The sequence below is a fragment of the Chelonia mydas genome, chromosome 1, assembly GCF_015237465.2.
Source record: "Chelonia mydas isolate rCheMyd1 chromosome 1, rCheMyd1.pri.v2, whole genome shotgun sequence".
In the NCBI taxonomy this organism is placed as follows: Eukaryota; Metazoa; Chordata; order Testudines; family Cheloniidae; genus Chelonia; species Chelonia mydas.
This window is the reverse complement of record NC_057849.1, coordinates 53543180-53566607: the sequence shown is the minus strand read 5'-3', so window position 1 is coordinate 53566607 and position 23428 is coordinate 53543180. Positions and strand designations below refer to the sequence as shown.

Here is a 23428-nt window from a genome sequence, read left to right as displayed (position 1 = left end):
GTAGTTTGGATGCATGGTTAATTTCACTTATTTTGAAACAAGATTTTACTTTTATTTTTAAATGTTTTCCTCATGTTGTACCTGGATTACATCTCTAGAGCAGAGCAAATTGGAAAACAACAGAGGTAAGTTGTTTAGACTCAAATGATTTCTGCAACCATAATGTTGAGGAGGACTTAAGTTCAAACAAGCTTACTTAAGATTATATTTATGCATATTGAACTGTTTGTAAATTAAGAAAACTATAACTCAAATGTCTACTTGTAAACCTGCAGTTAGTTTTCCTCATCATTCCATCCATGAAGGATTTACATTTGATAATACAAAATGTTGACTTAGGGGATGTCTACACTGCACATTAAGCCCATCCAGTCTCTGACTCAGGTTTCAGTGCAGGTCCCCCTTCCTTCCATATACCAGTAAGTCTGACTCGGGTCAGCAAGCACTCAAGATCCAGGTCCTAGGATCTTGCTAGAGGACGTGGGTCAGAGCCCAAGTTCTCCTGTGACCTGGGTCCAGGCCCTGTCATTTTGCAGTGTGGATGCAGCTCAAGCTGCAGACTTGAGTCAGAAGATCTGTGTAGTACAGTATGGATGCATGACCCCAACTGTGAGACCTGGGTCCAGCAATTGTAAGCCCAGGTTTACAGCGCAGTGTGGACACTCAAGCACGGGCTTGGAAACACCAAGTCCACAAGCCAGGGTACCACAGACCCAGGCTTAGTTTGCAGACATACCCTAACGGTTCAGGGCCATCAGTTGTGAAAAGTTCACCCTGAGAGACGTTTCCAGCCATCAAGGGGTCTGTCCATAAATTACATAACACAGTAGAGGATGGGTGGGTACTTAATTCTGTGTTTGTTTCAGTGTTACAAAGTGTTAGAAGAGGGTGGACGGGTCTTGAAAAATCACCAAAAAATGCATTACATAATTTATGGCCAGCCCCCATGTGTCTACATCCAAAACTCAGCCCCAGAACCTGGAATTGGCCAGCACAGCCCCCAGAAAAGTAGGCAGAGCCAGTTGGGGAGTGAGTGTCGCAAGACACTCAGGCAGAATCCCTTCTGGGATGCACGGTCTTTGCTAGCACAAGGAGGATGAACTGAGGTCACAAAGCAAAATAAAAAGTGACTAAGTAGAAATTCTATTGATTCAAGCCTCCAGATCCCTTACTCAGTAAAAACTAGAATAGTTTGCTGTGAATTGTTAGCTGGAAAGAACAAACCACTTGGAATTAAAAATGACAAATTCAAGCACAGAATGAACAATTTAATATATTCTCTATTATAAATGGCATATTACACAAAATAAAAAAATTACTGTAGCAGCAAAGAGAGCAGAGGTGACACAAAGAACTGTCATAATCTCAAATAGGATTTATACAGTGCAACGCTTTGGAATTCTGTTTTGATTGTTTAACAACTATCACATTAAACATAAAAAAACCCCTTTGATTTCTGGTATGACCCTATATTTTTATTTGACTTTTAAAATAGGAAAGCTTGATTTGTCATATGGAAGATTATTTAAAGGTGTTCAGCAAAGGGCAGAAATGTGTTTGTGCTTTTTATAACTCCTTTATGATGTGCAGAGAAGGCCTAAAAGTTTTTTCCACCTCCCTCCCCATTTCCCCCTGCAGCCCTTCCAATAAAAAGTTTATTTCTTGCTTGTTTTTACATTAGAAGTTCAGGTTTTATTGATTTTTGAAGGCTCCGTGAATGACTAGAGAACAGGCAAGATTATGACATTAAAGATGTCAAGTAAGTGAAAGCTGATTAAGTAAGAGAGAAAGTCATTTTTTGTGTGGTATGCAAGTTTTGCTATCGTTAATGGATACATTACCCTCATCTGTGCTTATTGTTACAATGGGACTCATGAGCTCTAGGCCTTCATTCCCATCTGAATTTACAGCACGAGCTGCACACTGGACCCGAGAACCAGCTTGAAAGTAAATGGAGTCCAGTGTGATCATCTTGGAGGAAGTGAAGAATGTATCAAAGTCAACCTCTCTCATGGGACTGGTTACACCGTCAGGGCCAGTAGGGGCACTAACCAGCCATCGGTATCGAGTCAGCGTGTTATTGATATTCTCGCTGGCACATATTGAGCCTGTCTTGTCATAGTCTGTATATTTAGGATTGCAAGCCTGTGGAAAGAATCAGACAAGTTATAATGATCTTATTTATTTCACAATAAAGAAAGCAATTCCAGTAGTGAGAAAATGATCGGGAAATTCAGATAAGGTTTGGCTTTAGCCACTGTTACTCCTGGGGGAATTCTGTGCCACTGTGCATGCACAGAATTCATGTCCCCCACGGATTTCTTTGCTTCCCCGCAGAAAAATGACTTTCTGACTGGGGAGCAAAGGAAAGCCACAACAAGGGTCATGTGACCCTCCCCAGCAGTATGTTTTGGGTAGCCAGCAGAGAGGTAAATCACTGTGGGGCGGGGGCAGGACCGGGAAAGACACTTCTGGTGGCTCCTACCCTGTGCTGGGCTCAGCTGCTAGTCTTGGCTGGGCTCGGGAGGACGGGACTTCCTCGTCTTCTGCACAGCATCCGGCGCTGGGTCAGATCCACCCCCAGACTTCTCCCCAGACTGCAGAAAGCTCTGCAAACTCTCCCCCTACTTCCTGCACCCATTGCTCCTCAGCTGCAGGGAAGGGATCCCTGTACAGGGAGCTTCTCCCCCATCCGCCCAACCCCCATGCATCCAGACCCCCTCATACCCAGACCCTCCTGCCAAACCTCACCCCACCCTGCCCCAAGAACCCCCCTGATGAGCCCCATTCCCCCTGCACCTGGACCACACCAATAAGCCACCCGCACCCAGATCCCCACCTCACCGAGCCTCAATCAGCTGCACCTGGATCCACACCCCACTGAGCCGCACTCCCGAGCATTTGGAACTCCCTGAAGAGTCCCATTACCATTGCACCCAGGACCCCTCAACAAGCCCCTGTGCATCCAGATCCCCTCCACACCCAGATCCCCCACTGAGCCACCCACACCCAGATTGCCCCACACAGAACCCTCTCAACCCACACCTGGATCCCCCCACACTAAGCCCCTCCACACTTGGTTACTGCCAGTCTGAGCCTGCCTGCCCACTCCAGTGCACCTAGTATGGAGGGGCAGGTCAGGTCCTTGAGCTTGTCAGGGTTGGGAGCAGCCTCACCGCTGAGTCCATGTACCGGGAGAGAGGGGGAGCTGCACAATTATCTCCCACTTTTGTGCAGCCACTGGTCTGTGCTCCCCAATGCCATGCTGGAGCCTCCACATTTATGTGACAAATACAATTTGCAGAATTTTTAATTTTTTGGCACAGAATGCCCTCAGAAGTATACTGTGGAACAAAAGCACCAAAAAAACCTTATACCGAAAGTGCAAGTTATGGATGGAGAGCTAACCTGTGCTTTAATCACTCAACAGTCAGGAAACACGACAAAGAAGAATTTTAGTGCAGGGCAAATTTGAAAAAAATATATTTTAAGAATACCCTTTTAGCAACTTATTCTGCTTTATCCTTATAAAGTTATAATTGTGCTTACAGGATTCCAGTTTTGATCTGAAATACTGCATATAGGTCAAATTCAGACCTGGGTTATGCAGTCAGTGCATTCAGTGGAGTTGCACCCCATATGCTAAGTCTGATTTGGCCCTTTGATCCCAGTCTCCCAATGTTCAAATGGCATTGTGCACAGATGTGTAACAAAGTTGCATGAAAGCTTTTACTGTGATTTAGGAAAACCTTGTCTCGTGCAATGCATAACCTGTCAAGGTGCACATTGAAAAACTCTAAAGGAGATGGATAGAATCCCAACTCAATGTATATAATTTTTTATCTCCACATTCATTTTACAAAAATTCAGACTCAGTGCACCAAGGATTACAGAGGACCCTGACCTAATTCACTGCACAGACTGGACAGTGCAATAAATTGACTTTAATGGTGTAGGATCAGAGACTGAATGAGACAAGGGCCATGAGGAAAAAATAGTGTGTAGTCACATAATTAAAGACACAGGACAAGGCCCTTGAGTCTGGCCAAGCTATGGTTGGCACAGGAAACAGGGGTAGGTGGGTGAAGGCTTTCTGTCCCTATTCTTCCCCCTAAAAGTTGATTTGACCTCCACCCAAGTTAGAGCAGCTTCTATCCTACAGCTTATACTTGCTTGTAATTCACAACAGCAGGGATTGCCGAAGTGTAGTACTTTCTCTGTCCACATTCCTTCCTGTCCCCCTAACACTCCCTCTATTGGAGAGGTGTCTGAGGGGTGATGTAGATTTGGCTACACTGGCTCTATGACATGTCCTATTAAAGGGGAATCCCCAGCTGCCCTGTTAAGGCAGATTTTGTGGTAGAAAAGGGCTGGATCATGGGCTGAGAATCCAGCCTTGAATTTTAATGTATGCACACAAGACTCAAGTTTGTATGTGAAACATTAATTTTGGCAATTTGCTGACTTTTGAGTGCTTCCCTTTGGAAGTATAACTTTTTTTAAAATTTATCTTTTTGCTATAAGTATGGTAGTAAACTCTTGCTTGTATACAGCTAATGGTGGACGAAACTCTTTTAAAGTCAGATCCAAAAGAGTATTTAAATGTAATTTCTATTTTTAATCTCTAAATTCCTGTATTTCACATTTGTTTCCTTTTTCAAAGATGATACATTTTCATATTATTTACCCAAGCATCTTGTATAAAGAAAATATAGTATCACACACAGTATTGGCAGTGAACAACTTTTCATGATGCAACATACATACCTTAATAAAAATGCTTTCTGGAGACATTTATTATCTATCATTAGTGGCAAAAGTATTTGAAAAAGGTGTTCTATTTTATAATAGCCCTTCACCACTTCCCTCAGGCAGTGTACATTTCCATTGTTTCTTTGAAATCACACACCTACTAGCTTTGTTCCCACTTCTCATCTTGATACTCACCGTGATACAGACAACAGGGTAGCCAGCAACTGGACCGGGTCTGTCTTTGGCTCTAGAAGTATCATCATATACCAAAAGAGAAGCAACCTGAGGGACTGAAGGAAAGGTGACATCCGCCATGCTGTTCATTTCTTCAATGTACACAATGGCCTTGGCTGTCTGGCAATTAATATACAGAAACACAATTTTTTAGTGCAAACGTACAAAACCAAACAACTCAATCTGAAGGTTGATCAGGAAATATTTCCTAGCAGCAGCAGCAGCATTTGTTAGCCTGCAGAATAGTATCCCAAGAGAAATGACAGAAGCACCATGGAATCACTGGAAAATATAGCACACGATGAGAAACAGAATGGCAACAAAATATTTCAGAGTAGCAGCTGTGTTAGTCTGTATTCGCAAAAAGAAAAGGAGGACTTGTGGCACTTTAGAGACTAACAAATTTATCTGAGCATAAGCTTTCCTGAGCTACAGCTCACTTCATTGGATGCATTCAGTGGAAAATACAGTGGGAAGATTTATATACATAGAGAACATGAAACAATGGGTGTTACCATACACACTGTAACGAGAGTGATCACGTAAGGTGAGCTATTTCCAGCAGGAGAGTGGGGGGCGGAGGGGAAACCTTTTGTAGTGATAATCAAGGTGGGACATTTCCAGCAGTTGACAAGAACGTCTGAGGAACAGTGGGGGGGGGGGGGGGGGAAGGAGGAATAAACATGGGGAAATAGTTTTACTTTGTGTAATGACCCATCCACTCCCAGTCTCTATTCAAGCCTAAGTTAATTGTATCCAGTTTGCAAATTACTTCAAATACAATTAACTTAGGCTTGAATAGAGACTGGGAGTGGATGGGTCATTACACAAAGTAAAACTATTTCCCCATTTTTATTCCCCCTCCCCCCACTGTTCCTCAGACGTTCTTGTCAACTGCTGGAAATGGCCCACCTTGATTATCACTACAAAAGGTTCCCCCCCCCCGGCTCTCCTGCTGGTAATAGCTCACCTTAAGTGATCACTCTCATTACGGTGTGTATGGTAACACCCATTGTTTCATGTTCTCTATGTATATAAATCTCCCCACTGTATTTTCCACTGAATGCATCCGCTGAAGTGAGCTGTAGCTCACGGAAGCTTATGCTTAAATATATTTGTTAGTCTCTAAGGTGCCACAAGTCCTCCTTTTCTTTTAACAAAATATTTGTGTTTCTCAGAAGGATGAAGGCACGAGGCCTTCCATTTCCTGCTCATTGTGTCCTTGAGCCACACAGCCATAATGGCATAACTTATCTCTATTGAATGCTGCAGCTTCACATGTCTGGTGGATCTGTGGTGTCTGTGGCTATATATCTTTTCTGCCTGATGATAGGGAGCCAGGCGACAGTTCTTATTTACAATTTATGCAGTGTGACACAGAGGCCCATTAGGGATTCTCTAATCTGTGTCAGAAGCTCTTGTCAGGCCAGACGTACTTCATAACCTAACACACTGTCGTCATGATATATATCCATATAGTGGGATGTAACATATCATTTCAAAACTAATAACTGACTTATTAATATTCCTGTGCTGTGTACATGCAGGGTGTGTACAAAGGAATAGGGATGAATGCTAGAATTATGTTCTTAAAATGTGTTTGGCAAGCAACACACAAGCACAGTCTGCCCTAGACAAAGGAATGTGGATTTGCTGGTCATCAGGCAAAGACAACGAAGGCACATTTACATAAATGGTAAACAATGCCATCAATGTAGCAAGTGGAGGAGCTAGCCTCTCGCGAAGAGCTGAACCTCAAATGATAAGTAATTGAATCAGCTGATTGTATACAATATTACTGTATTATAAAAGCGTATCAAGCAAGGTCTTTTATGAACGTTAACAACACACTGGTGATTAATATCACCTGAAATGTATGTATTAACACTATATGGGGAATTATGAATACTCACTGATATTACGCTTAAAGTCTATGACCTAACAAAGGGAGAAACAGCTTTTCTCCCAGACAGAAGGGAAGGCAGCTATCTACTTGTCTCCAATGAAATTAAGCAAGAAGTGACCAAAAATAATGGAAGCCCACATTTATGGGAGGTCCACAAAAAGTGAAGAATGGTTCACAATTGTCATACTGTTGCCGGAACCCAGTGCCCAGAGGCAAAACACCAGCAGGGGTTTGTTGCCCGGTATGCGTCACCCAATAAACACAACGGGGTGGAGAAGCAGAAAAGTTTATTTGGAATTCCAAAGAAAGGCACAGGGAGAGAAATCTCAAATCCTGCACACCAGAGCAGGTCATTACACACACTTTTATATTCCTTAATGCTACCACACTACATATCAGCCAATCAAAGCTTTGCACAAATACTCTGCCTTACTTATATGGGTTACAACAATGTTTATTTCCTGTAACCTCTAACAAGCATTCCTAGCAACTTAAACAACCAGCACATCCTGTCTGGCCTTGTAGCTGTCTCTCCTGTTATCTTTAACTTGGCGTCAGCAAACCTTACACTATGAGGCATTATCTACAACTGCAACATTGTTTTAAGAGCGAAAGAGCTTACTCAAACCAGCCAGGCCTGAGTTCTATTAAGGGGGGTTGACAAGAAGCCCTTAGGCCTTCAGCAGGGAGACTTCCTCGACCCTTATGGCCTTCCATCCCCTCGACTTAACTAGTGGCCATGCCCTGGGGTCTCCAACAATCCTGAGTCTGGGGACAAAACAGTGAGTTTGGGAAGATCCAAGGAGACAGAATAAGCTATTTTGGCATCCATCACTGGACGGACACAAGGGGCCAGAGCTCTTGTAAGATGAGAAAGATGGGTCTTTACAACCCAGGGGGTTGAAGTCTTTGGGAACTGAATATAGGTGAGAAACCTACTTCAGCAAAAAATATTTTGCCTGGGAAGAAAAAGGAACCAAGCTGTCTTGACTTTGTGGAAGATGACCAAGGGGGTGGTCAGTCATCTTGCTGGAGGGAGGTGTGGTAAGAATCGTAACAAAACTACTTTTGGTTCAAGGTAGGTCTTGGTCATTAGAAAGCATTTTTTCACTTTTATTTGTTTGTAACTATTTCCAACTTTATCCCTTATACCTGAACTCACTTAAAATCTCTCTCTTTTTGATTAAATAAACTTGTTTTACTTTCATTCAAAATCAACCCAGTGCTGCGTTTGACTTGAAGGGATTATTAACTCCAGTTAAAGCAACAAGCTGTTGTGCTTTGTCTCTTTAAAGGAGCAACAGACCTTACTACTCCTCTGAACATTCCACGAGAGGGCTGGACATTTCAGTTTTGGGAAAATTCAGGGCTGGGAGTTTGTTGGGGTCACTTGGCTAGTAGCAATCAAGACTCATAGAGACCAGAGTGTGACTTTATTGTAACAAACATGCTGTTGGCATCTGAGTTGCTGAAACAGGGTGGTTCTACACACAGATACTAAGTGCATGCTTGTACACTGAGTGAGAGCATCCAGACAGGGAGCTATAGCAGCAGAGCATTTTAAGGCAATCAGGGCTACAGGACAGGCAGTGACACAACCTCTCACTGGTCTGGGTTGAATTCCACAATGTGACAACTGATTAAGAGTCTAAATAGTATTACGGATGTTGCACTTCTAAGTCATGGAGAATATGGAGAATCAGAGAAGGAAAGTATTAGTGTTAAATGCAGACAGAATGTATTAATAGATAAGACTGCTACTATTGGAGTTCAAGCAACAAGTATAGCAATAACAGAACTATTACAGCAGAAGTTACATTTAATACATGTGTAGGCAGTCTGCTGTTATTACAGGACCCATGGTACTTCCACAGCTTCCAGCACAGGTGTCAGAAAGATCCTGTCAGTCAGTGTTTCCAAGGTGATGATAGTTACTGAGAACTATCCTGATAAAGAGAATTAATTTGCAAGGAGATATTATAGATATTTATTTCATATATGTTCCTAAGAACATATATGTTCTCTGTGGCCCTTTGGGCTCTTCAACCATGGAGGTGAATTATTTTGGATGGAAATTATAGGCTCTTCATTATAACCCAGCTGAAGAACAAGGCTACTAGAATAATAGCTATAAGAGGTCTGCCAGACTGTGCTGTTGAATAGTTTGTGTTACCTGTATCTCTGCCACCATGTTCTCATCAGGCTTCAGGTGAACAGTGAAGGCCTCTCTCATCTCCCTAACACCGTCAAAAAGAACCTCAATCTCCACAATGTGCTGTGTTTCACCCTCCTTAAATTCAATTTCTAAAAAACACAATAAGACATTTTAAAAATAAATCTGCTGTTCACAACAGTTAGGCTGCTGATCTATTCTATTCTGGCATGACAGAGAGAGCTACAAAAGTTAACACTTGTCTTGCAAATTACATATGTGCATGTGACTTGAATAAACTAGTTTACATTATCCAAACACAATCAATACATAATTAATTAATTAATTAAATGTGTACTAACTGGGCCATCTCATTTCCTGTGAAAGGGCCAAGAAAATACTGAGCTTGTGGAGTTTCCCTGGGATAATCCAGTCAGGGATGCAAGGTTTGCCCCTACCACTTAATGGGCTGGACTCTTTAAATCCACAGATGTTGTGAAATCCATGGGGAAATCCTCTGGATCATAGAAAACTTGCAAAGGGCTGGGGATTTTGGGCAGAGGCACAGTGTTCTGTCCCTGTGTCTTCTGTGGAGCATGTTTCCCTCAGAAGTCAGACCACACTCTGTTGGCTTACAGCACAGAGGCGGAAGCAAGCGCAGGGTAAGGCTTACAGAGTCAGTGTCAGCTGACACTACAAGTTCCTGTGGATCTGAGGAAGGATGAGTGAAACTCTTATGTGAAGGAAACACATCCCACTCAGCAACTGGAATGGGACATTTCTTATTTGATGGTTTTCTTTCTGTTAACAGCTTCTTCCCTCATTCATCACTGGGTAATGGTTAACTGCTTCCCACCTGTGGAAATCTAAGGGGGTCCAGTGTTCTTGCTGGAGGCTCCTGGACCAAATCCTGCCCTTCCTCTTAGGCCACCAGAAGAGTTCTTCCAAAGTGACAGAACTATTCCAACACCTGCTTATTAGCATCCGGTCATTTCCCAGACTACCAGGATGGGTGGAATGAGGAGAGAAACTGCTAGCAGAAAGAAAATTTTCAGCTAAGAAATTTCTCATTGTGCTGCACAGCTTCTCTCCTCACTCTTTTCATGGGAAGTGGCAAGCAGTGAATCACGGAAAGAAAGAAGCAAAGGATAAACAGAGTTTTTAAATTGTTATGAGAGTAGGATAATAGGTGCAAATAGAAGTCTCACCCCATAATATAGAGTAAGAACTTGTATATTAAAGAATTATTTGGAACCAACCCAGCAACATGTTCCTGCCAATAGACATCTCTGCAGAGGAATGGAAACCTACTTTGTAAATCTTCCTCAGATGAAGCTCATATTCTTTCCCGCATGATGATCCTAGGGAGCTTGCAGAGGAAGCCTTGACTCCATCTCAACAAATAATTTCTCAGTTGCTTAACATGGCAACTGGTGCAGTATTTTAACATCTTGCCTGCAGCAATGCTGAGACCCTAAGGCCTTAGTATTTTGGATAGAATGAGATGAACAGGGTACAAGTGATGGCATGTGTACTCCCTATGCTTGAAATATCCTTTTACAAATCCATTTATGCCACCACCTTCCACAGGAGTACTAAGGGCTGAAACAAAATGATGGGAGAACTAATTTCCAGGAATTGTGGAAAGAAGAACTTACCTAAAACAGAAAGGTTTCTGGAGCTATAAGAATAAGTTATTCCTCATTGCAACAGCTACTCCGGGGGGAATTCTGCACCACTGCATGTTCCCTCACAGATTTCTTTGCTTCCCTGCAGAAAGTGACGGGGCAGCAAAGGGAAGCTACATGAGGTTGGGGTGGGAGCCTGGAGATGTGCATGGATGTAGTTTGGGGGGGACACTGCCCCCCCAACAGAAGTGAGGCATGGCGGGGGTACACACGCAGAGCTGCCCGACTGAAAGAGGGTGCCACTTGGCTCCGCTAACTTTGCAGCTGGACGCCGCCTCCTGGATTCCAGTGCCTGTCGTGCTCCCCTTCTATGTGAAGGGAGCCATCCTGTTTTCTGTACAACAGTGAGTCCCCGTGGTGGGGCAGGGCAATGGGGATAGGATGGGGCTGAGAAAAGAGAGGCAGTGGTGAAGGAAGGGGATGGGACTGGGGAGGGGATGGGCAGGGGACAGTGGGGAAGAGGGATGGGATAGGGAAGAAAAGAGGATTTGAAGGGGGAGGTGAACAGGAACCCAGCATGCGGCATCCCCTTGGCAGCAGCTGCAGCTAGGGCTCCCCCATTAAATAGGCCCATAGACCCCCCCCATCCTTAGGAGCCCCAACTTTCCTGCACCTACACCATCCCATGAGCCCTCCGGATACCCACTCCATTGAGCGCAAACCAGCTGCAACTGGCCCCTACCTCCCCATACCTGAATCCCACTACTGAGCCCCCCACACCCCGACGCCCCTGCTGAGCCTCAACCACCTTCACCTGGACCCCTCTGCAGAGTCCCATTGTCCTGCACCCGGAACCCCACCATGAGCCTCTGTGCATCCACATCCCCCACTGAGCTGCCTGCACAAGACTGCCCCACACAGAACCTCTAGCCCCACACGTGGATCCCCCCCACACTAAGCCCCTCTACACTTAGATCCAGCTGGGCTGAGCCTGCCTGCCCACACCTGGTGTGCCTAGCACAGAGAGGCAGGGCCCCAGTGTGTTTCTGGGGCAGATCTTGCCCTTGCACTGAGTCAGGGTTTGGTGCAGCCTCGCTGCCATGTCTCTGTTCCGTAGGGATGGGGGCTGCACGGTGATCTCCCACCTCCATGCAGCTAGTGGCCTGTGCACCCCACTGCTATGCTGGAGCCTCCACATTTATTTATCGACAAATAAAATTTCCAGAATTTTGCAGAATTTTTAAACAGTGCACAGAATTTTTAGTTTTTTGGAGCAGAATTTTTAGTATTTTTGGCACAGAATTCCCTCAGGTGTAAACAGCAGTGTGGTTCTTGTATGGATAGAGGAACTAATTCCAAACCCGGTCTTTCTGAGGCAGTGGTAACTAGAAAGGCCAGTCACAGGTTTAATTTGTCACTCTAATTAATCTTGACACCTGATGATCATCAGATGAGGAGAGAGAGAGATCTCTGCCTAAAGACTACCACTAGGGCTGTTACGCCCTTTTCAGTGGTGTTTGGTTATAGGATTCCAATCAGCCATCCTAGAGTAGAAACTCTAGAGTAGCTAAGATCACCAGAACTGTGGTGGTTGCTATTATTTATATTCTGGTGGCATTGGGAGGCCAAGGCCCCATTGCGTAGGGCACTGTACAAACAAGAGGCAGTTTGTTTGTACAAAGTGTTTGCTGTTTCCCCTTGCACCAGAAATGTAAATTTGACCAGATCAGCAACTGAAATTTCTGGGTTGAGTTCTGCCTGCATATCAAAGAAGTACTGATGAGGCCAACTGAAAAACTCTGTTAAACCACACTTCTCTTCCATTAACCGGCTGTTAATGTAGGTCATCAGGTCTGGATGAAGGCGTCCCTGCTTTAAGTGGTCTGGTGTTCTCTGCAGGTGCAATGGAGGTTCGTTGGTTGTCTATTAAGTCTGAAGTGCCTTCTGGGCCACTGCAGGAGTAGGAGAAGGATTTCAGCTCTCTCTTCCCCTTCCCAGGACATTATTTCCACTGCTGAGGAGAAGCTGTGACCTCTGTTTATTCCCTAGTTTTGGAAGGATATAGACACTCCTGCTTCAGCAATAAGCCAGCCTCTAATGGGAGGTAGGAGGAGACTTCCCCTGTGAGCACCATGACTGCTCTCTACATGGTTTCTTCCACCTTCTTCTGCAGTAACTTGTACTGGTACTGTCATAGACATGACAATGGACTCGATGGACCCACTGGTCTGAACCCATGTGGCCATGTCTCTGTTTTTGTTCAGATTTGCACAGTTAGAGCTGTAGAAGTGAATAGTACAAGTTGCTGCCTTACAAAGGGGGCACTTGATTTTGCTTTTTTCAGTCCCAAACTCTCTGAAGTTTGCAAGACTTTCCCTTGAGACGGTTGTGAGGGGGGTTCCCCTCTCTGTGAGAATTCTCACACTCCTGGTTGAGCTTCTCATGGTGGAATCATGGCTTCTGGTGGGGGTTGAGGCCTTACATGCCTGCCTGACTCAAAGCCGACCCCCTGGTAGTGAGAAGGCCAATAGCTTGTGGTAGCCAGGCATAGCTCACTCTCTCCAGCCTGTGCCCTGGCAATGTGAGGGTTGATGGCTTGTGGCATCAGGGCATAGCTCGCTCTCTCAAGCCCATATCACATCATAGTAAGATTTGACGGCTTGGGGAGGCAGCAGGGCACAGTTTGCTCTCTGAAGCTCCCAGAAAGCTGCCTCTTGGACTTGGCTCAATGCTTGCAGGGCTTCTCTGCTTCTGCAGTGGGAAGCAGACACAGCCCACTTGAGAAGTTCTGTACTGGAGAAGACAGAAGATTAAAACCTCAGTAGTCCATTGATTCCTCACCTCAGGAGAGGGGAAGAGGTGCTTGAAGCTTAAATGAAGTCAGTACTGCATGAAAACAAATAAGAATTAAAGTTATAAAACAAATGGTCTGAAGAAACTGAACTGACATCTTGTTCCACTCCTGGAGGCAGAAAAATTCAGTGGACTGAGCTAAAAGACAAAGCCTAGTCTCAGAGCCCCCAACAACAACACTGGATTGCCGCTGAATTCCACTAGGCATTATCCACTAGTGATGAGCGAGGAAAGGAGCTGTGCCACCACAAAAATGACTATGGAATGGTTTTCCAGAAGCAACTGGAATGCCCACAGCCCTCTGCACCTTCACAATGAAATTTAACAACTGCTTGAAACTTGCCATCATGAGCCTAATTCATTCCTAGTGTAAACCCACTGATTTCCCTATAACAGAGTTACATCAGGGATTAATTTGTTTCATTATGGCTATGGCACCATCAGAATGGTTACATGATCCCCAAGCAGAGTTTTGTCTGAGGTGAAAAATGGCTGCAGGAAACCATCCTAGGCCTTCAAAGCAGAATGCTAAAGAAGATTAATCTGTTTATCTGTATGAACATTAATAAACAAAGTTGATTAAAAATTGAAGTATTTTGACGTTAAGAGTTAACACAAAGGATTCATATTTCCCTTTTATTAGCCTGGAGGTTTATTTCAGGTAAGTTTCCAGGATGTCTGCGGCCCTCTGGGCGCTATAGCCCTAGAAGTGAACAGAAATCCTGAGGAGGTGCACATTCTCTGAGGAGGCCACCCAGGGCTTGTCTGGCTGCCACACCTGTTGCTTCCCTTTGTACAGAGACTATGCCCTGGTCTACACTAGGACTTTAGGTCGAATTTAGCAGCGTTAAATCAATGTAAACCTGCACCCATCCACACGATGAAGCCCTTTATTTCGACTTAAAGGGCTCTTAAAATCGATTTCCTTATTCCACCCCTGACAAGTGGATTAGCGCTTAAATCGGCCTTGCCGGGTCGAATTTGGGGTATTGTGGACACCATTCGACGGTAATGGCCTCCGGGAGCTATCCCAGAGTGCTCCATTGTGACCGCTCTGGACAGCACTCTCAACTCAGATGCACTGGCCAGGTAGACAGGAAAAGAACTGCGAACTTTTGAATCTCATTTCCTGTTTGGCCAGCGTGGCAAGCTGCAGGTGACCATGCAGAGCTCATCAGCAGAGGTGACCATGATGGAGTCCCAGAATTGCAAAAGAGCTCCAGCATGGACTGAACGGGAGGTACGGGATCTGATCGCTGTATGGGGAGAGGAATCCGTGCTATCAGAACTCCGTTCCAGTTTTCGAAATGCCAAAACCTTTGCCAAAATCTCCCAGGGCATGAAGGACAGAGGCCATAACAGGGACCCGAAGCAGTGCTGCGTGAAACTTAAGGAGCTGAGGCAAGCCTACCAGAAAACCAGAGAGGCGAATGGCCGCTCCGGGTCAGAGCCCCAAACATGCCGCTTCTATGATGAGCTGCATGCCATTTTAGGGGGTTCAGCCACCACTACCCCAGCCGTGTTGTTTGACTCCTTCAATGGAGATGGAGGCAACACGGAAGCAGGTTTTGGGGACGAAGAAGATGATGATGAGGAGGAGGTTGTAGATAGCTCACAGCAAGCAAGCGGAGAAACAGCTTTTCCCAACAGCCAGGAACTGTTTCTCACCCTGGACCTGGAGCCAGTACCCCTCGAACTCACCCAAGGCTGCCTCCTGGACCCGGCAGGCAGAGAAGGGACCTCCGGTGAGTGTACCTTTTAAAATACTATACATGGTTTAAAAGCAAGCATATGAAAGGATTACTTTGCCCTGGCATTCGCAGCTGTCCTGGATGTACTCCCAAAGCCTTTGCAAAAGGTATCTGGGGAGGGCAGCCTTATTGCGTCCTTCATGGTAGGACACTTTACCACTCCAGGCCAGTAACACGTACTCGGGAATCATTGTACAACAAAGCATTGCAGTGTATCTTTGCTGGAGTTCAAACAACATCCGTTTTTTATCTCTCTGTGTTATCCTCAGGAGAGTGAGATATCATTCATGGTCACCTGGTTGAAACAGGGTGCTTTTCTTCAGGGGACACTCAGAGGAGCCCGTTCCTGCTGGGCTGTTTGCCTGTGGCTGAACAGAAATATTCCCCGCTGTTAGCCACGGGGAGGGGGAAGGGTTGAGGGGGTAGCCACGCGGTGGGGGGAGGCAAAATGCGACCTTGTAACGAAAGCACATGTGCTATGTATGTAATGTTAACAGCAAGGTTTACCCTAAAAGAGTGTAGCCACTGTTTTATAAAATGTGTCTTTTTAAATACTGCTGTCCCTTTTTTTTCTCCACCAGCTGCATGTGTTTCAATCATCACAGGATCTTCTCCTTCCCAGAGGCCAGTGAAGATTAGAAAGAAAAAAAAACGCATTCGTGATGAAATGTTCTCTGAGCTCATGCTGTCCTCCCACACTGACAGAGCACAGACGAATGCATGGAGGCAAATAATGTCAGAGTGCAGGAAAGCACAAAATGACCGGGAGGAGAGGTGGCGGGCTGAAGAGAGTAAGTGGTGGGCTGAAGACAGGACTGAAGCTCAAATGTGGCGGCAGCGTGATGAGAGGAGGCAGGATTCAATGCTGAGGCTGCTGGAGGACCAAACCAGTATGCTCCAGTGTATGGTTGAGCTGCAGCAAAGGCAGCTGGAGCACAGACTGCCACTACAGCCCCTGTGTAACCAACCGCCCTCCTCCCCAAGTTCCATAGCCTCCACACCCAGACGCCCAAGAACGCGGTGGGGGGGCCACCGGCCAACCAGCCACTCCACCACAGAGGATTGCCCCAAAAAAAGAAGGCTGGCATTCAATAAATTTTAAAGTTGTAAACTTTTAAAGTGCTGTGTGGCATTTTCCTTCCCTCCTCCATCACCCCTCCTGGGCTACCTTGGTAGTCATCCCCCTATTTGTGTGATGAATGAATAAAGAATGCATGAATGTGAAGCAACAATGACTTTATTGCCTCTGCAAGCAATGATCGAAGGGAGGAGGGGAGGGTGGTTAGCTTACAGGGAAGTAGAGTGAACCAAGGGGCGGGGGGTTTCATCAAGGAGAAACAAACAGAACTTTCACACCGTAGCCTGGCCAGTCATGAAACTGGTTTTCAAAGCTTCTCTGATGCGTACCGCGCCCTCCTGTGCTCTTCTAACCGCCCTGGTGTCTGGCTGCACGTAACCAGCAGCCAGGCCATTTGCCTCAACCTCCCACCCCGCCATAAACGTCTCCCCCTTACTCTCACAGATATTGTGGAGCACACAGCAAGCAGTAATAACAGTGGGAATATTGGTTTCGCTGAGGTCTAAGCGAGCCAGTAAACTGCGCCAGCGTGCCTTTAAACGTCCAAATGCACATTCTACCACCATTCTGCACTTGCTCAGCCTGTAGCTGAACAGCTCCTGACTACTGTCCAGGCTGCCTGTGTATAGCTTCATGAGCCATGGCATTAAGGGGTAGGCTGGGTCCCCAAGGATACATATAGGCATTTCAACGTCCCCAATAGTTATTTTCTGGTCTGGGAATAAAGTCCCTTCCTGCAGCTTTTGAAACAGACCAGAGTTCCTGAAGATGCGAGCATCATGTACCTTTCCCGGCCATCCCACGTTGATGTTGGTGAAACGTCCCTTGTGATCCACCAGAACTTGCAGCACTATTGAAAAGTACCCCTTGCGGTTTATGTACTCGCCGGCTTGGTGCTCCGGTGCCAAGATAGGGATATGGGTTCCGTCTATGGCCCCACCACAGTTAGGGAATCCCATTGCAGCAAAGCCATCCACTATGACCTGCACATTTCCCAGGGTCACTACCCTTGATATCAGCAGTTCTTTGATTGCGTGGGCTACTTGCATCACAGCAGCTCCCACGGTAGATTTGCCCACTCCAAATTGATTCCCAACTGACCGGTAGCTGTCTGGCGTTGCAAGCTTCCACAGGGCTATCGCCACTCGCTTCTCAACTGTGAGGGCTGCTCTCATCTTGGTATTCATGCGCTTCAGGGCAGTGGAAAGCAAGTCACAAAGTTCCATGAAAGTGCCCTTACGCATGCAAAAGTTTCGCAGCCACTGGGAATCGTCCCAGACCTGCAACACTATGCGGTCCCACCAGTCTGTGCTTGTTTCCCGAGCCCAGAATCGGCGTTCTACAGCATGAACTTGCTCCATTAGCACCATGATGCATGTATTGGCAGGGCCCGTGCTTTCAGAGAAATTTGTGTCCATGTCTTGTTCACTCATGTGACTGCGCTGACGTCGCCTCCTTGCCCGGTATCGCTCTGCCAGGTTCTGGCGCTGCATATACTGCTGGATAATGCGTGTGGTGTTTAATGTCCTCCTAATTGCCAAAGTTAGTTTAATGTGCTCCTAATTGCCAATGAGCGGCCTCCATGCTTGCCTTGGTATGGCGTCCACACAGAAAAAAGGCGCGGAATGATTGTCTGCCGTTGCTCTGACGGAGGGAGGGGCGACTGACGACATGGCTTACAGGGTTGGCTTCAGGGAGCTAAAATCAACAAAGGGGGTGGCTTTACATCAAGGAGTATTTCAGGCAGGACTTCACGGAGAGTTCCAATAAGAAATGGTGCACCTAAGTTATTGTTCTTATTGGAACAAGGAGGTTAGTCTGGCCTCTGATTGATACATGGCTAGATTTACCTCGCTGCACCTTCTCTGTGAGTGACTACAGTGTGACCTAGAGGAATGAGTCCCCTAGACAGGGGAGGGGGGGAAGCAAATGAGTACAAAACAAATCTGGTCTATTTCTTGTTTTGATCCACTCCATCTATCTTTTACATCTTTGGCTGGCAGCAGACGGTGCAGAAGGACTGCATGCCATCCACATCTCATGGCTGCTCGGCAGAAGGTGGTACAATACGACTGCTAGCCATCCTCATCTCTTGCCTGCCCGGCAGAAGATGGTACAATACGACTGCTAGCCATCCTCATCTCTTGCCTGCCCGGCAGAAGATGGTACAGTACGACTGCTAGCAATCCGTATCGCCTGCCTGCTCACCATAAGACGGTTCAATAGGACTGACTGCAGGACTAAAGAGAATGACCTGGTCAAGTCACTCCAAATTTAGTCCCTGTGCCCATGTCTGCCCAGGCGCTCCTGGCCGACGTGGCCAGGAGCACCTCGGACATGACGATGACGGCTACCAGTCATATTGCACCGTCTGCTGCCACAAGGCAATGGGCTGCTGCTACTGTGTAGCAATGCAGTACCGCGTCTGCCAGCACCCAGGAGACATACGGTGACGGTTACCTGAGCGGGCTCCATGCTTGCCGTGGTATGGTGTCTGCACAGGTAACTCAGGAAAAAAGGCGCGAAACGACTGTCTGCCCTTGCTTTCACGGAGGGAGGGAACGGGGGCCTGACGATATGTACCCAGAACCACCCGCAACAATGTTTTACCCCATCAGGCACTGGGATCTCAACCCAGAATTCCAATGGGCAGCGGAGACTGCGGGAACTGTGGGATAGCCACCCACAGTGCAACGCTCCGGAAGTCGACTCTAGCCTCGGTACTGTGGAAGCACTCCGCCGAGTTAATGCACTTAATGCACTTAGAGTATTTTCTGTGGGGACACACACTCTCGAATATATAAAACCGATTTCTAAAAAACCGACTTCTATAAATTCGACCTAATTCCATAGTGTAGACATACCCTATGACTCTGCTCCCTAAATGGAGCATGGGGGAATCATTTTATGGAGGGACTGCCTAATAATTGTCTCAGTGAGGTGTCCAAATACTTCCCTGGCTGACTGATGTCCAGAGAGTCTGTCCAGGCCACACAGGCTGTAGAATACTGTTCTCATTTTACAGCTCTGAAATGGAGCTGTCAACCAAAGAGCAGAGAATGGGAACAAGATGATGTATATCAGAAGGGAGGGTATTGCTAAGAGTATCCCAGCAACATGTTCATTTCCCAGAAGATTGCTGGCCTATACCCCATCCCCAGCCCTTCTGTCTACTAGAGGTTCATGGAAGTTACTATAACCCTAACACTGCACTAATCTCACCATGACCTATAAGGATGTAGAAGAGAACCAGGTTTAGAGCTGTTTGGGATTGTTCTCTGCTCCCCACTTCTTTCCAAGCATGGAGTGAGTTGCCTCCACCATCCTTTACACATCAGATCTGACAGTCTTCAGGGTGAGTCAGCTAAGTGAAGAACCAGGTTATGTGACCCTCTGAATCTTAGTTGACACTTATGGCCACACAAACTGGATTAGATAGGCTACAGATAGATTATGTGCTTCCCAGCTGCTGCCTGTTTCTAGTAATTTTTTTCTTTACTCCAATGCATATTTCCAGTTATTTCCCAAGGGATTGGTATTGTATACAAATTATCCATATACTGATTTCAGGTCCTTTTACCTCATTTTGCCCTTTGTCTTTCCTACTGAAATATGCAAATCACATCTATGAGATGCAGCTTTAGGTTACTAACTCAGTGTATTTTCTAGTTTATTTATCAGTTATTGCTTCTGGGTTAACTTTGTTGGTATAATTCTCATACAAAATTCCAATATAAAAGTTTTGCTTCCTTTGAGTTTTTATTCTGTGAGTAGGACATAGGGGAAAGCATTTCGCATTGCTGAATACTTACTTCAGAATCAGTAATGCTTTCTTTTAAAAACATTCATATGCTGGATTACTCTCCGAATTACTGAGAATACACTGCAACTCCAAATTGTTGGAAGATAAAGAATATGAAATTCCATTCTTGTGCCTTATTAATCCAAAAGGCAAAAAGCACTAATGAAGGCAGCTAAAAAGTATTAAAAGCTTAAAAGTTCACAATGCCTTTTCCCCCTTTAAATACTGTACAATTGTGGCTGAAATAATCAATAGGATGTGATATTGATCTGACTGACAGCCGGAGAGTCTTTTCATACCTTCTGACACGGGGTGGTAGTCTTCTCCAGAGGTGGCAGAGCCATCCTTTGTGTGAACCCTCACAATGGAAACCTTTGAAGTGTCTCCCAGACGAAGCACTGGAATTTTTACAACCACCAGCTGTCCTGTATCTTTTGGTTCACTGACACTAAATTTGGTCTCACCAAACTTAATAATGGCCTCTGTAATAACAGAAAAAAGTGTTTAATAGTGTGCACAAAAGAGCTTTTCAATACCGAAGTCAAAATGATATTTGTAGGGTCAAAAATAACTCCTCACTGTCTGCATGATCTCTGATCCTTATCAGGGTTTCATTTTGTTCGCCAATAGAAGCACCATAGGAGGAATCACTTCTTGGAGTGCCAAGAACCAGACGAAGCTCCTCCTCTTCTTCATGGAGAGAGTCGTCCACAAGTATGAGGGTGCAAGGTTTCTCAGTCTCACCTGGAATCATCATGTAGAAAGTAACATCATGCAGAACTTAAAATTGTTTCTAGATGTATTACAGGCATTTCTCTCAAGCTTTAGGACCCACAAGTCAATTCTATCGGTCACAACACCTATACTGGCCCTATCTAAGTAAATAACGAATGAAAGTAATAGCAATAGCAGCAGCAAAAACATTTTTATTTACTATAATAGTAAGACTGGGTATTTACATAGTTGTACAGCTAATATCTCACAATGCCTGTGAGAGGTAGAAGAGTATTATCCTCATTTTCAGAGGTGGAAAATGAGGAACAGGAAGGTTCAAGACCAAATTTTAAAGAACAGTCTCTAATTTTGGGTACTTTAATTTACGGCAGCCCAATTGATTTTTGTATCACTCTCAGTTCCCACTGATGCCCATGGGAGAAGTGGATCCTTAACACCTTGGAAGATCGGTAGCAACGTGTCTCTAGTTGAACAATCAGAAAACAATGTGCGTAAAATTAGTCAATTCAAGCCCATTTAGAACAGTGGCTCTCAACCTTTCCAGACTACTGTACCCCTTTCAGGAGTCTGATAGTTTGATAGTAACCCAAGTTTTCCACCTCACTTAAAACCTACCTGCTTACAAAAACAGACATAAAAATACCAAAAAGTGTCACAGCACACTATTACTGAAAAATTGCGTACTTTCTCACTTTTACCATATAATTATAAAATAAATCAATTAGAATATAAATATTGTACTTACATTTCAGTGTATAGTATATGGATCAGTATAAACAAGTCATTGTCTGTATGAAATTTTAGTTTGTACTGACTTCACTGGTGCTTTTTCTGTAGACTGTTGTAAAACTAGGTATCCCTGCCCATCTTGGCTAATAGCCATTGATGGACCTATCCTCCATGAATTTATCTAGTTCTTTTTTGAACCCTGTTATAGTCTTGGCCTTCACAACATCCTCTGGCAAGGAGTTCCACAGGTTGACTGTGTGTCCCTAGCCTCTGTTTACCAGAAGCTGGGAATGGGCGACAGAGAATGGACCACTTAATGATTACCTGTTCTGTTCATTCCCTCTGGGGCACCTGGCATTGGCCACTGTTGGAAGACAGGATATTGGGCTAGATAGACCTTTGGTCTGACCCAGTATGGCCATTCTTATGTTATCTTCCTTTAGTTGTCTCTTTTCCAAGCTGAAAAGCCCCAGTCTTATTAACCTCTCCTCATATGGAAGCTGTTTCATACCCCTAATCATTTTTGTTGTCTTTTTCAGAACATTTTGCAATTACAGTATATCTTTTTTGAGATGGGGCAATCACATCTGCACTCAGTATTCAAGATGTGGGCGTACCGTGGATTTATACAGAGGCAATATGATATTTTCTGTTTTACTAGCTATTCTTTCTTAATGATTCCTAACATTTTGTTAGCTTTTTTGACTGTTGCTGCACATTGAGTGGATGTCTTCAGAGAACTATCCACAATAATTCCAATATCTCTTTCTTGAGTCGTAACAGCTAATTTAGACCCCATCATTTTATATGTATAGTTGGGATTATGTTTTCCAATGTGCATTACTTTGCATTTATCAATATTGAATTTCATCTGCCATTTTGTTGCCCAGTCACCCAGTTTTGTGAGATCTCTTCGTAACTCATCACAGTCTGCTTTGGACTTAACTATCTTGAGGAGTTTCGTATCATCTGCAAATTTTGCCACCTCATTATTTACCCCTTTTTCCAGATCATTTATGAATATGTTGAATAGGACTGGTCCCAGTACAGACCCTTGGAGGACATCACTATTTATCTCTTTCCATTCTGAAAACTGACCATTTATTCCTACCCTTTGTTTCCTATCTTTTAACGAAAAGAAAAGGAGTACTTGTGGCACCTTAGAGACTAACCAATTTATTTGAGCATAAGCTTTCGTGAGCTACAGCTCACTTCATCGGATGCATACTGTGGAAAAGACAGAAGATGTTTGTTTTTATACACACAAATCATGAAAAAATGGGTGTTTACCACTACAAAAAGTTTTCTCTCCCCCCACCCCACTCTCCTGCTGGTAATAGCTTATCTAAAGTGATCACTCTCCTTACAATGTGTATGATAATCAAGGTGGGCCATTTCCAGCACAAATCCAGGTTTTCTCCCCCCCCACCTCCCCCCAAACCCACTCTCCTGTTTGTAAGGAGAGTGATCACTTTAGATAAGCTATTACCAACAGGAGAGTGGGTTTGGGGGGAGGTGGGGGGGGGAGAAAACCTGGATTTGTGCTGGAAATGGCCCACCTTGATTATCATACACATTGTAAGGAGAGTGATCACTTTAGATAAGCTATTACCATGTGTATGATAATCAAGATGGGCCATTTGCAGCACAAATCCAGGGTTTAACAAGAATGTCTGAGGAAGGGGGGGGTTAGGAAAACAAGGGGAAATAGGTTACCTTGCATACTGACTTAGCCACTCCCAGTCTCTATTCAAGCCTAAGTTAATTGTATCCAATTTGCAAATGAATTCCAATTCAGCAGTCTCTCG

General features: G+C 44.9%; 1 protein-coding gene across 1 annotated transcript in view; it reads right to left on the bottom strand.

The window, feature by feature from the left end:
• The window catches only part of FREM2 (FRAS1 related extracellular matrix 2), a 213178-nt gene that overhangs the window by 38138 nt on the left and 151612 nt on the right, over nucleotides 1-23428 (bottom strand). The window contains exons 10-14 of the mRNA XM_037892762.2: nucleotides 20736-20900; nucleotides 20456-20638; nucleotides 9066-9196; nucleotides 4948-5106; nucleotides 1842-2145 (exon numbers count right to left, since the gene is read on the bottom strand). Of these exons, the coding sequence (XP_037748690.1) occupies nucleotides 1842-2145; nucleotides 4948-5106; nucleotides 9066-9196; nucleotides 20456-20638; nucleotides 20736-20900 (942 nt within the window). The remainder of the gene's footprint in view (nucleotides 1-1841; nucleotides 2146-4947; nucleotides 5107-9065; nucleotides 9197-20455; nucleotides 20639-20735; nucleotides 20901-23428) is intronic.